This window comes from Stylophora pistillata, chromosome 1 (assembly GCF_964205215.1).
Source record: "Stylophora pistillata chromosome 1, jaStyPist1.2, whole genome shotgun sequence".
NCBI lineage: Eukaryota > Metazoa > Cnidaria > Anthozoa > Scleractinia > Pocilloporidae > Stylophora > Stylophora pistillata.
Window position 1 is genome coordinate 31,168,886 of NC_142519.1, and position 12,989 is coordinate 31,181,874.

Genomic DNA, 12,989 nt, shown 5'->3' on the forward strand with positions numbered 1-12,989 from the left:
CATCGGTGCAGCTTGAATAGGAAGAGCTAAAGTGACCCCACATGGCGGTGTTCAGATTTTTAACTAGAATTTATAGCTTGAATTCCTACAAATGCGGCAGAGATGAAATTTTGGGCAGTCGTTTTATATTTTTATGATATAATGGCTCTGTTTCCAAGCAAGATAGGTGAATTTTTTATTGACGGGCTACCTAAGAGGACAAGATAGACTTGTGTGGTTTAAGATTATCAACGTCCAACAATACAAAATCAATCCATGAGGTCCATGCGAAATCGCCAAACACATTCAGGTACTAGGTTGTAGCATTATTTGTTTATTCACTTTTTATTCTTTACCTTATTTAAAGCTGTGGAGCATCATCTTTTTCAGGAAAATCAAAATATATAAAAATCAACTGCGTGACGATGTCTTAGACGAAACTAGTTTTATAAATCGCTCAGTTAAAAACTAGCGTGTTGAATGTAAACTTGAATTAGGATTCTCCTGAATAGAACCATGTTTAGAAATATTTTCTTGGCTTTGATGAGCAAAGCTTGTTAGCTACTAAACACTAAATAACCTATTGCTTAAGTCGCTGCCTCAAAAGAAAATGGTTGTTGCAAGTTTCGTTGGCGAAGCTATCATGATGTAAAGGAAATGTTAAAGGACAGAGAGCTGGAATAACTTTTTATCTCAATCCACGTAAAGTCTCTTTAGGTCTGGCACTATTACGTACTCATTCGGATGAGCTACGTACGTCGTTCGAAGTGATGCGATGTTGTGTCGCCTTGGCATCATTGTGGACGAACTTGCTCGAGATTTCTTTACGTGCCAATAACAGACACCGAAAGCTATGATCAACAGAACGACCACGCCCACTGACACTGCGATTACAGCTTCCGGGTACCGAATTCTATCAGTCCAACCTCTTGACGTCTGTACAACTGCTTCATTTTCAGAGCTGACGGATGTTGGGCTAACAATAAAATCTACAAAATAATAAAGAAGTCTGAATACTTGAAGCTTCGATGGGGCCTTCCTAATACAGGCTGAATGCTGTTGCACACAATGCTACTACATACTATATACTGGGCTACGAAGCCACGAGTTGAACCTGACCACAAATAGAAAAAGTGAAATAAATGCTAGTTTGATTTAAGGATGATACGACTACAAAAGAGGAATGTACATGTATATCCACAGATTATTAGTAATTAAAGTCATTGTAAGAAAAAAGGGTAAAAATCTGGTTTTGACCGAGATTGAGCCTTAGCCCGTTCTTACTAAATGCGACATGAGTGCTACACCCTCAAAAATTCTTTGAAGCAGACGTTGTGTGCTATTACAGGGAAAGAAAACGATAATTCCGTTTGATACTAAAGTAACTCCCTCATGCCAAAACTAAGCTCCTGTTTAGTTAGAAGAATACTAACAAAAAGGCTTCTTGATCCATGTCTAGTATCACCATTAAGTGTTTTATCTGCTTGGCAAGGTGGAAAGAATAATGAAAGTAAGAGATTCACAAATACAAGACACATCCAACGAAAATATGGTGATCCTTATTTGCAGCAGCCATCAGTCAAAATTATGACGAGCGCGCCTTTCTTAAACTTAGTCAGAACGTTATGCATTAAGTGGTGTGTACCTGCTTAACAAATGGCACACCTAAGGGACCAGTTATTATATATCGCGTAGAGGGGCGGAGGACTATGGGTGCGAATTACATGATTTTGAGAAGGAACGGAGGTACAACAGTCGTCGCCATCATAGTGTAAAGGGGGACCACACAAAATTTTAATTGAATTGCTAATTAACTCTATATCGTGGGGGAAGGGGGGGGGGGAAGAGAAAAAATCAAGTAAACTTTACCGTGACACAACCAAAATCCTCCAGCTGCCCTCTCCATTTACTTCTAAGATAGAAGAATTAGTTATGACGTTAAATAAATGAATCGTATCTGTTTTTCACGGTTACGCTTACCATCTGTGGTGCTTTCAGTTTTCTGAAGCTCGGTTGGTTTTGCTTCATCTGCATAAATAAAAAAAAAATGTTGAGTTATGCTCTGATGGGAACAATTTTCAGCAAATGATCATCTACCATAAAGCAGTCACTTTTTTCGGTCTGCATGTGTTTGATTTGTTACCTCTCGAGTGGCACTGAACAGAATCACGACAAATGGACGTAACTGTGTGCTGTAAACCAATGCAAAGTAATCTGAACGGCCACAGGCCACTTGGTGGCGTTAGCTTTTCAGTCAACCAAACTCAGCACGTAGTCAAGCAAACATCGACCCTTCGTGACTCCCGAAGCAGAGGAGACTCAAGAAAAGAAAGCTGTTTAGCAGGGATCCATGGACGAGGAATTACACCAAATAGAGTTACAAATACATTCAATGTTGCCGTACATCTGTTCAGTAATAGATCACAGATGACGTCAAAATATGCTAGGCAAAACAAATGCTATGGGCACATCGCAGGAAGCTCCTAAGACTGATAATAGCAAAATCTATGATAACAAAAATCATTAAGAATTGGTAATCTAATTATGGTTCCCTCACCGATGTTTTGGACGATGATGTATGCATGTTCGACTGCGTAACCAAAAGCATTTCCCACAATGCAAGAGTACTTTCCTTCTTCCTTCTTTGTGACATTCAGCAAAGTCAACTTCACACCGTAGATTTTAAACTTTTTGCCGTTTCTTGGTGGCACAATTACAAGTTCGTCTGTTAAATCTTCATTCAAGATTTCGTATTGTGGACTCTCGACAGAATCGTCTGCTGAACTGTTGACCGAACCGTTGGTACGCTTGAGAAACAACCTTAACCACTGGAAATGAGGCACGGAATCACTTAATGCTTTGCACGTTAAGCTGGCATTTTCTCCTCTAATAACAATGACATTTTCCATGGATAGAACCACTGGTTCAGCACGAGATCGTTCTAAAAAAGTTACAAAGAGAACACTGTCAATGTAATGCAAAAACATCCATCGTTTCGTTACTTGCAATGTTAATTTCAATTTGGCTTTTTAGAAGGGGTTAACATTGGTTTTTGTGCCTACCATGTACGTCCACTTTGTATGTATGATTAATCCACCCGTATAAGTTGCTCACATTACACATGTATGACCCAATGTCAGAGGGAACCAAGTCCTTCAGACTCAACGAGGTTGTCCATTGACTCAGAGAGAGTTCCCCGCCACCTTTCCTTTCCTTAAACAATTTTCCGTCTTTGTACCATTCTACTGTAGGACGAGGGTTTCCATCGGCAGAACAATCCAGCTTTACAGAATTGCCAACGGGTGCCATAAGAAAGTTGCGCCTCATCTTGTATTGCGGCACCGTGAATTTTGGAGCAGCTGTGATCTTCTCTTTTAATCTTCTAGCTAGATTAAGGTATTTTAAAACCAAAAAAACAAAACAAAAAACAAAAGAAGAAGAGGAAAGGATTCGCTTTAGGATTCGCTGTTCGATGATTAGTCATACTTGCTGTTGCATTTTCATTGAGGTCTAAGAAGATGGAGTCAATCCAGTCATTTAGAGCTATGACTTTATCTTGGCAAATGATAGGCTATTAGAAAGGTTCGATTTTATCCATACAGTACTCTTTGGAAATATATACCACACAGGAGATCGAGATTTCACAGGGGAAGGGTTACCAACAAGAGTAATTTAGGTCACAGAACTTCCTCTCATTTCCTCTTAGTACCAATCAATATAACTTAGTTGAACTTATTTGACGAGCTGGAACCAGCTCACTTCCTAAATGAAATTGTTTTACTTGCTCTTCGTTAGATTATATATCACTAAGAAGTGTATCTCTTCAAGTTCCTGGCTTGGGGGTCCTGGTATTGCTCTCGGCTAACAAGTTGATGTTTTTGGGTAAACAATGATAAATTCTGTTTTGTTTTCCTCTCAACCTTCTCGATAGAAGTAGGTAATCGGCTCTTCCGTTTCTTTTATTGTCTTGTTTTGTGAATAAGGCGGAATATCTTGGTCAGACCGTTTTATTGAGGGTCTAATCGGGAGTTTGGGATCTAACCTCATACCAACCCCGCGTCTTTCGGAGAATTCTAAAATGTGTTAGTAATGTTGTTTTCTGTAAAGTTAAGGCCGGATGCGATCCACAGTATAGAACTTAATAATGCGTGTAACATGCGTGGTAGCGTTTCTGCTATTAATTTATTTCTAGTTTAGTTTATAAGCTTGGTGTTTGTATGTGTGCGCTGGGTGAACTGCACTGAAGGAAGGAAGGAGGGGTTGGAGGGGGGGGGGGGAGGGTAATCAGACCATCCATCGCCCTCCTTAAGATGCCTCTCCTGATACCTCTCTAAACTCTACACTAATCGAAATTAATCGCGATATTACCGCTGGGAAGAGGTATCGCTAATCCTATTAACATTACTAATCAATTTGTTTTTACTGACCGCTAGCTCTTTAGGCAAGCAAAGGCGGAAACAAATACTGGGAAAACGATGGAAATACTGTTAGCTTTTTCTCGTGTAATCCCCTAAAATTACCCTGGGGCAGAAAATGAAGTAACCGTTATGACATGAGGCTCTGACGCATCTCAGCTGACTGCACCACTTTCCATCGACAATTCTAGCATATTTCTACACTGAATACAGGATACATTTCAGAACATGAGTTGTGAAGTTCACATACTTCCTTAAACAACGGTAATCTGCATTGTATGATTTTTTCTGCAGTCGTTCACTGCAATACAGGTAGCTATCAACTAAATCTTTGACAATTCAAGTAAAAAATAACTTATGAAGTTGTGAAGTTTACATACCTCCGACAATGAGCTGCACTGTATAACGATTTTTTCCGCAGTCGTTCACAACAACACAGGTGTAAAAGCCGGCGTCCTCTTTCCTCACCCGTCTTATCTTAAGGTGTCTGTAGGGTCTTAAACTCATACCTTGATGATCTGATAGAGTAAGCGTCTGATTGTCTTTGAGCCAGTAATACCCTGGTTTTGGGATCTGAACTGTGGATCTGATCTGGCACATCAGTTTTACATCTTTTTCGCTGTTCACTTTGATGACCGTTGCTTCGTTTCCACTCTTTTGACGGATGTAAGGCACTGAAGAATGTGATATATTTCAGTAAATTCCAGTTCTCAAATGATAAGATATTTAAAAGTCCTTTTAAATTCCTATTGTTCGTTTACATCAAAGTGCGTCTTAATCTTCATTTTGGGTACTCGATCAATCTTTGAATAACAGTGGTTTAGCCCATGAGCGCGTGCAAGGAGAATGAGCAATATTAATAACAATAGCTATCGAATAGTCGATGGTATACGACTTGCACTCTTTACAAGCTGTAACCAGCTCACTATCCACGACATCACTAAATAAATTTGCAAAGGTTTCCAGCTTCATATCCCTGGAATACCTAGCACGGGAACCGGTCACTATTATTCGCGGGAGATGGGGGTCGAGGAATTTTAGTTGTGTCACTAATCCCCCCCCCCCCAAGGCTTTGTGTTTTTTTTATTGATCCATTCCAGTGGCAGTCAGATTTCTATTCTCCGCCTCTTTACACTTTAATCGACGATTTATATCTCCTCCATTCCCCCTAAAAAGCCACCCAAAAAGATCCCTTCAAAATCCTCAGTCTGAATCCCCTTCTTCCTTCGCTTCGCAGGCAATATATATAATGACCGGTCCTAGGAGAAAATAATGGTTCCATTTTTTCCTCTTGCTCCCTGACAGAACTCAGGTGTTTGGGGCAATTGGTAAATGTGTTGCTTGTTCTCCTCTCAGTCGTTCAGTGGGTAATCGATCGGGTCTCTTGTTTTTTGTTTTTTGTTTTTTTGGTAAATAAGCCGGAAAAACTTGCTGTCCGGTTTAAATACGTGAAATTTATTGATGGTCCAGAGGAAGTGTCGCGATATCGATGTTCAACACGAGAAGGAAGGAAAAGGGGTGGAAGCGTGCTGTTTTCATTACCTTCCACCACCCTTTTAATATTTATAAACATTGTTTCGCACTAATGCTGTTCAAATTTCTGTTTAGCTTAGGATGTGAATCCAGAACTTCATTAACCAAATTTCTATCACTGATAAATGTCTAGTTGCATCTATGGCGCAACATCAAGAGATTGCCGGTTTACCCAAAGCAACAATTTGTAAATGTGATTTCATTCGTCCACATCCGGTTTTCCAATTTTACCACGTTTGGGAAAATGTCTACAATGCATTCAGTTTCATCTGTGCAGCTTGAATAGGAAGAGTTAAAGTGACCCCACATGGCGGGTCTTCAGATTTTTAACTAGAATTTATGGCTTGAATTCCTAGAAATGATGCAGAGATGAAAATTTGGGCAGTCATTTTATATTTTTGTGATATAATGGTTCTGTTGTCAAGCAAGTTAGGTGAATTTTTTTTTAGACGGACTACCTAAGAGGCCATGATAGAGTTATGTATTTTGAGATTTAATTAACCACGTCCAACAATACAGAATCAATCGAACTCTTAAGATTTTGTTTCACCTTAGTGTATATACATGGTCCTGCACCATGAAATAACTACGATTTCATAGATGGCGTTCAAAATCAGAAGAGATTTTAATGAGGTTCCCGTAACAACAGGTAACAAAATAAACTTATTCCTGACAGCAGAAGAGGTTTATCGCGGATTCAAACCAACCTGAACATGCTTCCGTGTGATTATTATCCAGAAAGCCCAAGAAGGCAACAAGAATCGTTTTGAACAGAAGCGAAGTGAGCAACATGGCGATGAAATGATAACCTCCTTTGGCTGATTCCACTCCGGCGAATTGCTTCAGTTGTACCCTCTTCTAAAGCCTGTTGAGACCGCTAAGGAAAAAGAGATCATTGACCTTCGAAGATTTTAGAAAACCAAGCTACTGAGAGAGCAGAATTTGGGGCAAGATTACAAAGAAAGAAAATTCTATTTGCTTACCTGTTGTTCATGGAGAAACAAAATAACTTTGCACCGGATGCTACAGCAGCCAGCGGAAGTGACAACTTCCGATGGATTTAGGGTTTGGCTGATGACCAAGACCCTAAGGGCAAACATAATGTCAGTACTTCAAGGTTAATTGCTAGATTATGCACATATTTATACCATATGCAAGTTTACATCAAAGTCAAAACTTGGTCGACAGTCAGTCGTGGACAAGGTCCCAACAACTCTTTCCTATTTATAATATTCACGATATATCTCGAAGAAAAAAAGCAAATTAGCAAATTTAATTCCTAACTTGTGGAGTAATAGGCTGATCTGTCGGTAAAGTCTTGGGGTTTTGAACAAAAGGCTATTTTGGTGCAAGCAAAATGTTTGATATTTGTATCTTCTCTCAATGATTAATATTAAATCTCAAAAGATGGAGTTTAAAATGCACATCTGTGACCTGTTTCTCTGAACATACGGAGAACGTTCTTTTTGACACATACACAAGCTGTGACACAACTTCCTTTTGATCATGAGAAGGGTTTGCCAGAGTTACGAAACCAAGATGACAGATTTGTTTTCTCGCACAAAGCAAAGCTTCCTGCTGATATTCATCGACCAGAGTCGGGTATTGTGCATGTTATCAATCACTTACAAAAGACAACAACACGAGCCGGAAGTCTTAAAATACCTACAAGCATATCTGCGTGTACTCAGTAGTAAAAAATCCTTCTACTGTTTTCTCTCATGGTAGAAGGCGCGTGAAAATAATTTGAAAAGTAAACCGAAAAGTGTCTGTTACACAATGTTTTCAGGTAGCATGACCCTAAATTTTCGATAAAAAAACTCGACCTTAAGAAACTGTTTTTATTCGCTACAACTTATGATCAAGTTGATGGAGTAGCGATAGGTTCTCCGTTTAGCACCCATCCTAGCTAATCTTGTTAATTTTTTAATTTTTCAATCTTTTTTTAATTTTTTCTTACCGGTTAAACAGATTTTCTTGCATCGCGCAAGCGAAGAATTGGATTGTAGTTACGAAAAAAAAAAGTGGTGGAGAATTTGAATCATATTTCCGTTGACGAAGAGTCAGAATGGCTGGAAAATATAGATTCAAGTTTATTAGATGAATCGAACGAAGAAAAACAGATTGGCGACCAGAAATTTTCTTCATTTTATGAAGAAAATTGAAACAGTAACACAACGCGCCAATTCCGTTCTGCTTCGCATACTTCTGTCACGCACTCCTTGTAAACTGAAATATCCACGAAATTCGCCCGCACTGAAATAACAGTTTGGCGTGTTGGATAATAAATAACTTATTAGACGTTTTGTTGTGTAGTATCGCGGAGTATCTTTACTCGTTTTTTGTATTTTGACTCGTCCTACGGGCTCGTCAAAATACGGCACAACTCGTAAAAATACTCAGCGATACTACACAACAAAACGTCTAATAAGATATATTTATTTTACATCTCTTCTGTCGACTAATAGCAAAATAGGTAAATTTTGACCAAATAATGAAGAATTACGCTATTTTGAAAATACCACACAAACAGCGCTTTTCAAATTTTAGCGAGTGTGCTGTTGTTCCAAGATGCTTTTCTCAAAAGGCATATGGTAATTCGAAGACTGGACTGGACTAGACTGGACTAGTGAAACGCGGACTAGTAAAACGAGGACTTGTAAAAGGAGGACTAGTAAAACGCGGACCAGTAAAACGCGGACTAGTAAAACGAGGACTAGTAAAACGAGGACTAGTAAAACGAGGACTAGTAAAACGCGGACTAGTAAAACGCGGACTAGTAAAACGCGGACTAGTAAAACGAGAACCAGTAAAACGCGGACTAGTAAAACGAGGACTAGTAAAACGCGGACTAGTAAAACGCGGACTAGTAAAACGAGGACTAGTAAAACGCGGACAAGTAAAACGCGGACTAGTAAAACGAGGACTAGTAAAACGCGGACTAGTAAAACGCGGACTAGTAAAACGCGGACTAGTAAAACGGGGACTAGTAAACGAGGACTAGTAAAACGAGGACTAGTACAACGCGGACTAGTAAAACGAGGACTAGTAAAACGCGGACTAGTAAAACGCTCATTAGTAAAACGCAGACTAAACAACAACAACAACAACAAAAAACAATTTCATATGAAGGCAATCACAAGACTTAATGTTTAGCCAATTCAGTGAGTGACAATCACTGTTTGACCTTTAAGCTACAAATGGGTTTGACATGCGCCAGATACAAACGATTTTTATAAGTTTAGGCTAACAAAGAAAGAATTTTATTTAGCAGCAGTTCAAAATCTTAAAATACACTTTCGTCGTAAATTTCACGGCAGAAACGCAGGAATTCGATGAATAAAAGTCGCATTAAATCTCCTTGTGTCTAGGTAGAAAGAGTCTCATTGACTTCAGCTTTACGGTGGAAGAAAAACCGATTTACACACGCCATTACAGTAAACAAACAAGCAGACTGACAACTCCAAAACACATATTTGCATTCACTTACAATTTGACTTTCCGTGACATTTTAAAACGGAACAGAGGTAAATCTTCGAAGATATTCGTCGTTGGAAATAAAAAATACCTTCTCAAAAGTATAAAAGAATCTGGAGTCCTAACCACTATCTGTGTTTAGAATTAGGGCTGGTGTACCAAAAACAACAAAAACATTCTTGGAAACTACTCTTTTCGAGCTACAGAAGCTCGATGAACTTTACTAATTTTCAACGATCATAGTGTATTCTTGGGTTTCACCCACGTGACCAATAGCTTAGCAACGGTTACTATCCGCCATCTTGGTGTCCCTCGCGCGTAAACAAACCGTATCTAACGAAGAGTTCATGTGATAAAAGAAGGGATGGTTTTATGCATTGTTGTTGGCTGTTCGAGCAAAAGTGGAAAGCATAAAGACTAAGGATTTTTTCGTATAATTTAATAATTTTATTATTTTTATAGCGCAAAATTCATTAGATATATGATCTAATGCGCTATACCTAAGATCAAGGGGAAGAACAGGAAGAACTAGAAGTTGTTGTATGGTTGGAGGCTTGCGGCTGTTGTAGATCCTCGATTTTTTGGTCGAGCTTTTCTTTGAGCTTCTTAGCCGATGAGACATCGATGTCTTTAGCCCTCGCATACGGCATTTCATTGACATATGTCGGCAAAATCCATGAGCATTTTACCTGAGTGCAAGCAAGCTTGGGGTGTCACGAAAACTCACACCCCGAAAACTCAGACCTCAGACCTCAGACCCCGAAAACTCAGACCCCTTGAAAATTCAAGGGATAAACTCGACTCATGATCACTCCTGGTAATGCCGCGTGTATGTTGACCTTTTGGGTCTTGATCCAACTGAAGCAGCATAAACAAGGCCGCAAGTTGCACGTTTCGCAAAATCGTCCTATCGTTGAGAATTAAAACATTTTAGAGTGACACAAGACTTCATTTAGCTTAGATTTCCTCCATTTTTCCCGTTAATTTTGAGCTTTTCATTCACAGTTAACTGGATCAAATGCGCTCGCTCCAACACCAAAGTATTAAAATGTGGCGTGATTTTGACGAGCCGAAAGGGACGTTTGTTAACTGTTTTGTACTTCGTCGCACAGATCCTTGTTGTCGCTCTGTTAAAATTCTTAAATATTTCGCGATAATAATGGATACAAACAGAGACTCGGCCCACCACTCCTAAAACGAAGACAATTTTGCGACCCTTGGGCTAGAGGTCCTAAATGAGGCAGAAAGAGAAAAACAACGGGAAAGAAGACTCGGCATCTCCTGAGCGCCGTCACGATTCGCTTCACTGAAGAATCACTCTTGATATTGTTATCCGTCTTTCGCGTCGGTTTGTTGCATTATTCCACCGGTTATGTTATAAAACAATTGGTTCATGCTTTATGCTATGCACTATCGAATTTTATTAAAAACTAGGTCATTGGATAATGCAATTCAAGACTTTTTATTGGCTTAGCCATTATGGTATATGAGCCAATATACCATGATCTAACATCTGTACATTGTAACATCCGGTTTCTTCTTACAAAAATAAAGTCGAGATTTGTCTAATATCTTGGAGGCGTTTTTTTTTTTTAATAAAACAATTATTCCACTCGCGCTTGTTGAATATGAGATGATTATAGCCAACTCGGCGCTACGCGCCTCGTTGGCTATCTATCATCTCATATCCAACGCGCGCTCGTGGAATAATTGTTAAATGGAGCACTTCGGAAGCTTGGAGAACACTTCGAGGGGTCTGAGTTTTCGTGACACCCAGCGAGCTTGCCATGAATTCGAGTAGTTGCCTCTAACATAAAATAAAACACTCGCGATATGTGAGCATGACTCAGCCAGTCCAGCTTTGCATCCCAAGCAATGGGCTTACAAGATAGTCCCATCGTTTTCGGAAATGACCCAAATGTTCACAAAAGGATCATTCATATGCTGTGAATGCCAAACTCGTGCTCTCACGACATACTTGCCGGCGATTACTTTGCCTACAACTGAGGTTACAAATCCCGACGCCATTTGATTAAACGCCTCTAGACTCTTAAACGCCTTGAACTGCTTCTTGGTGTAGAAGCTGGTCTCAAGAACGAGGTAACTCAGCAAGTCCGACACTTCTACAGGAGGCAAGCATTTTGGACTGAACTTCTCGGCTGGTATGTTTGCAGGGTCAACCCCGATGACCGAGATCTTTTGCAAACATCTTTCCTTCCAACTCTCTAAGCTTTCGGCAAACTCAGAGAGCACTGAGATACCTTAAGATGAATGCCAGATACTTTTAACGCTTTTTTCTTTCTGGATATTCATGTAGTTGGCGAAAGAATACGGCGATAAGAGAGAGGGCTTCACTCTAGAAATCGACTAATTATTCATAAATTTGACACCCGAGGGACACCAACATGGCGGACATTAACTTCAGCAAAGCTTCTGACGTCACCTGAAACCCAAGAATATGACTTAATTTATGCATATTTGTGGTTACTCCATTTCTCGCTCAAAATCAGCATTTGAGGCAGTGCTTATTTTCAAAACTAGCACGGTTGTTTTGTTAAGGCGAGGATGTCCATAAATTCATCCAAATTGCCCCAAATTTAGCAATTACGAAGGTACAAATGAACATCTGTGTGACATTACGTTTAAACTGTCTCATGCGCGCTAAAACATGTTGACGAAATTCCATTGAGTTTGTCTTGACCGCTGTCTTATGCTGTAAAAAACTAAAAATTGCTGTCACTTACGAACTTAGAAACGCTCTTTCAAAATATGTCATAATGAAGAGAACTTCGTCTCTTACCAGAGCTTGAGAACATCTCCAAGAGAATGGATTGATTCAGTCATGTGTCATGCTCTTACTGATTGAAACCTGATGATGTCACGAATCCATAGTTAAATACATTTTCGCACTAATTTATACCAGCATTTACCTCATTATGAACCAAAAGGTAATTATTTTGAAGACATAGTTATGATAGGGGTATCGAATGGTCCCATCCAATTCACAAGTGCTCGGAAAATCTGGCCTTTACTAGAACTGCTCGCAGAAATTACAGGGGTGTTCGCTTGCTCGTGCTCGCAAAATTTTTGCAACTGCTCGTATGCTCGCATTCTCACTAACATGTGCTCGATTGATCGAAATTTCGGTAATCCTGCTTTGTAGATAAGAATTGTTTCATGCTTAGCGTGCGTCTATCGAGTTATGGATGCACGCGAGAAGTTTGGAGAGCTCGAGAGTAGCGTAAGAGTTGCTCGAGGCGCAGCCGAGAGCAACTCTAGCTTCATGAGTGGTCTCCAAACTTCCCAAGTGCATCAATAATTCGATATACGCACAGCTAAAAGCATGAAACAATTCTTTTATAACATACGAAAACAATTTGGGCACTGAATGACGTTTTTGTAATGTTTTTCGAATGAAAATTACCCGAAAGTGTTGGCGTCTCCGATTGTTTGTTGATTTTGTAATTAAATGGTTTTCGGTAGAGTTAACAAATGTAACCAAAATACAACGGCTCCAAACCTGAACTCTACGGTCGCTATATCGACGACTGCATCGGCGCCACCTCCTCTACCAGAGAAGAGCTG

At 39.6% G+C, this 12,989-nt stretch overlaps 1 protein-coding gene and 1 long non-coding RNA gene across 3 annotated transcripts; both read right to left on the reverse strand.

Moving 5' to 3' along the window:
* Positions 1-293: 293 nt before the first annotated feature.
* Positions 294-7,035, reverse strand: LOC148742093 (fibroblast growth factor receptor-like 1). Of its 2 annotated transcripts, none has more exons than XM_088749833.1 (7): positions 6,911-7,035; positions 6,635-6,792; positions 4,775-5,068; positions 3,042-3,365; positions 2,537-2,920; positions 1,960-2,007; positions 294-968 (listed from the first exon to the last, which is right to left on the reverse strand). In XM_088749833.1, the coding sequence occupies exons 2-7, from the start codon at positions 6,717-6,719 to the stop codon at positions 673-675; spliced, it is 1,431 nt and encodes a 476-aa protein (XP_088605959.1). In that variant the 5' UTR covers positions 6,720-6,792; positions 6,911-7,035; the 3' UTR covers positions 294-672. The 2 variants fall into 2 exon arrangements, with proteins under 2 accessions (XP_088605959.1, XP_088605954.1); XM_088749828.1 differs by having other exon boundaries at positions 6,635-6,804; positions 6,911-7,006.
* A 3,812-nt stretch (positions 7,036-10,847) lies between these two features.
* Positions 10,848-12,245, reverse strand: LOC148742094 (uncharacterized). Its single transcript, XR_015996909.1, has 2 exons — positions 12,205-12,245; positions 10,848-11,847 (listed from the first exon to the last, which is right to left on the reverse strand). It is a non-coding gene; the product is annotated as an uncharacterized LOC148742094 (long non-coding RNA).
* Positions 12,246-12,989: the final 744 nt, after the last annotated feature.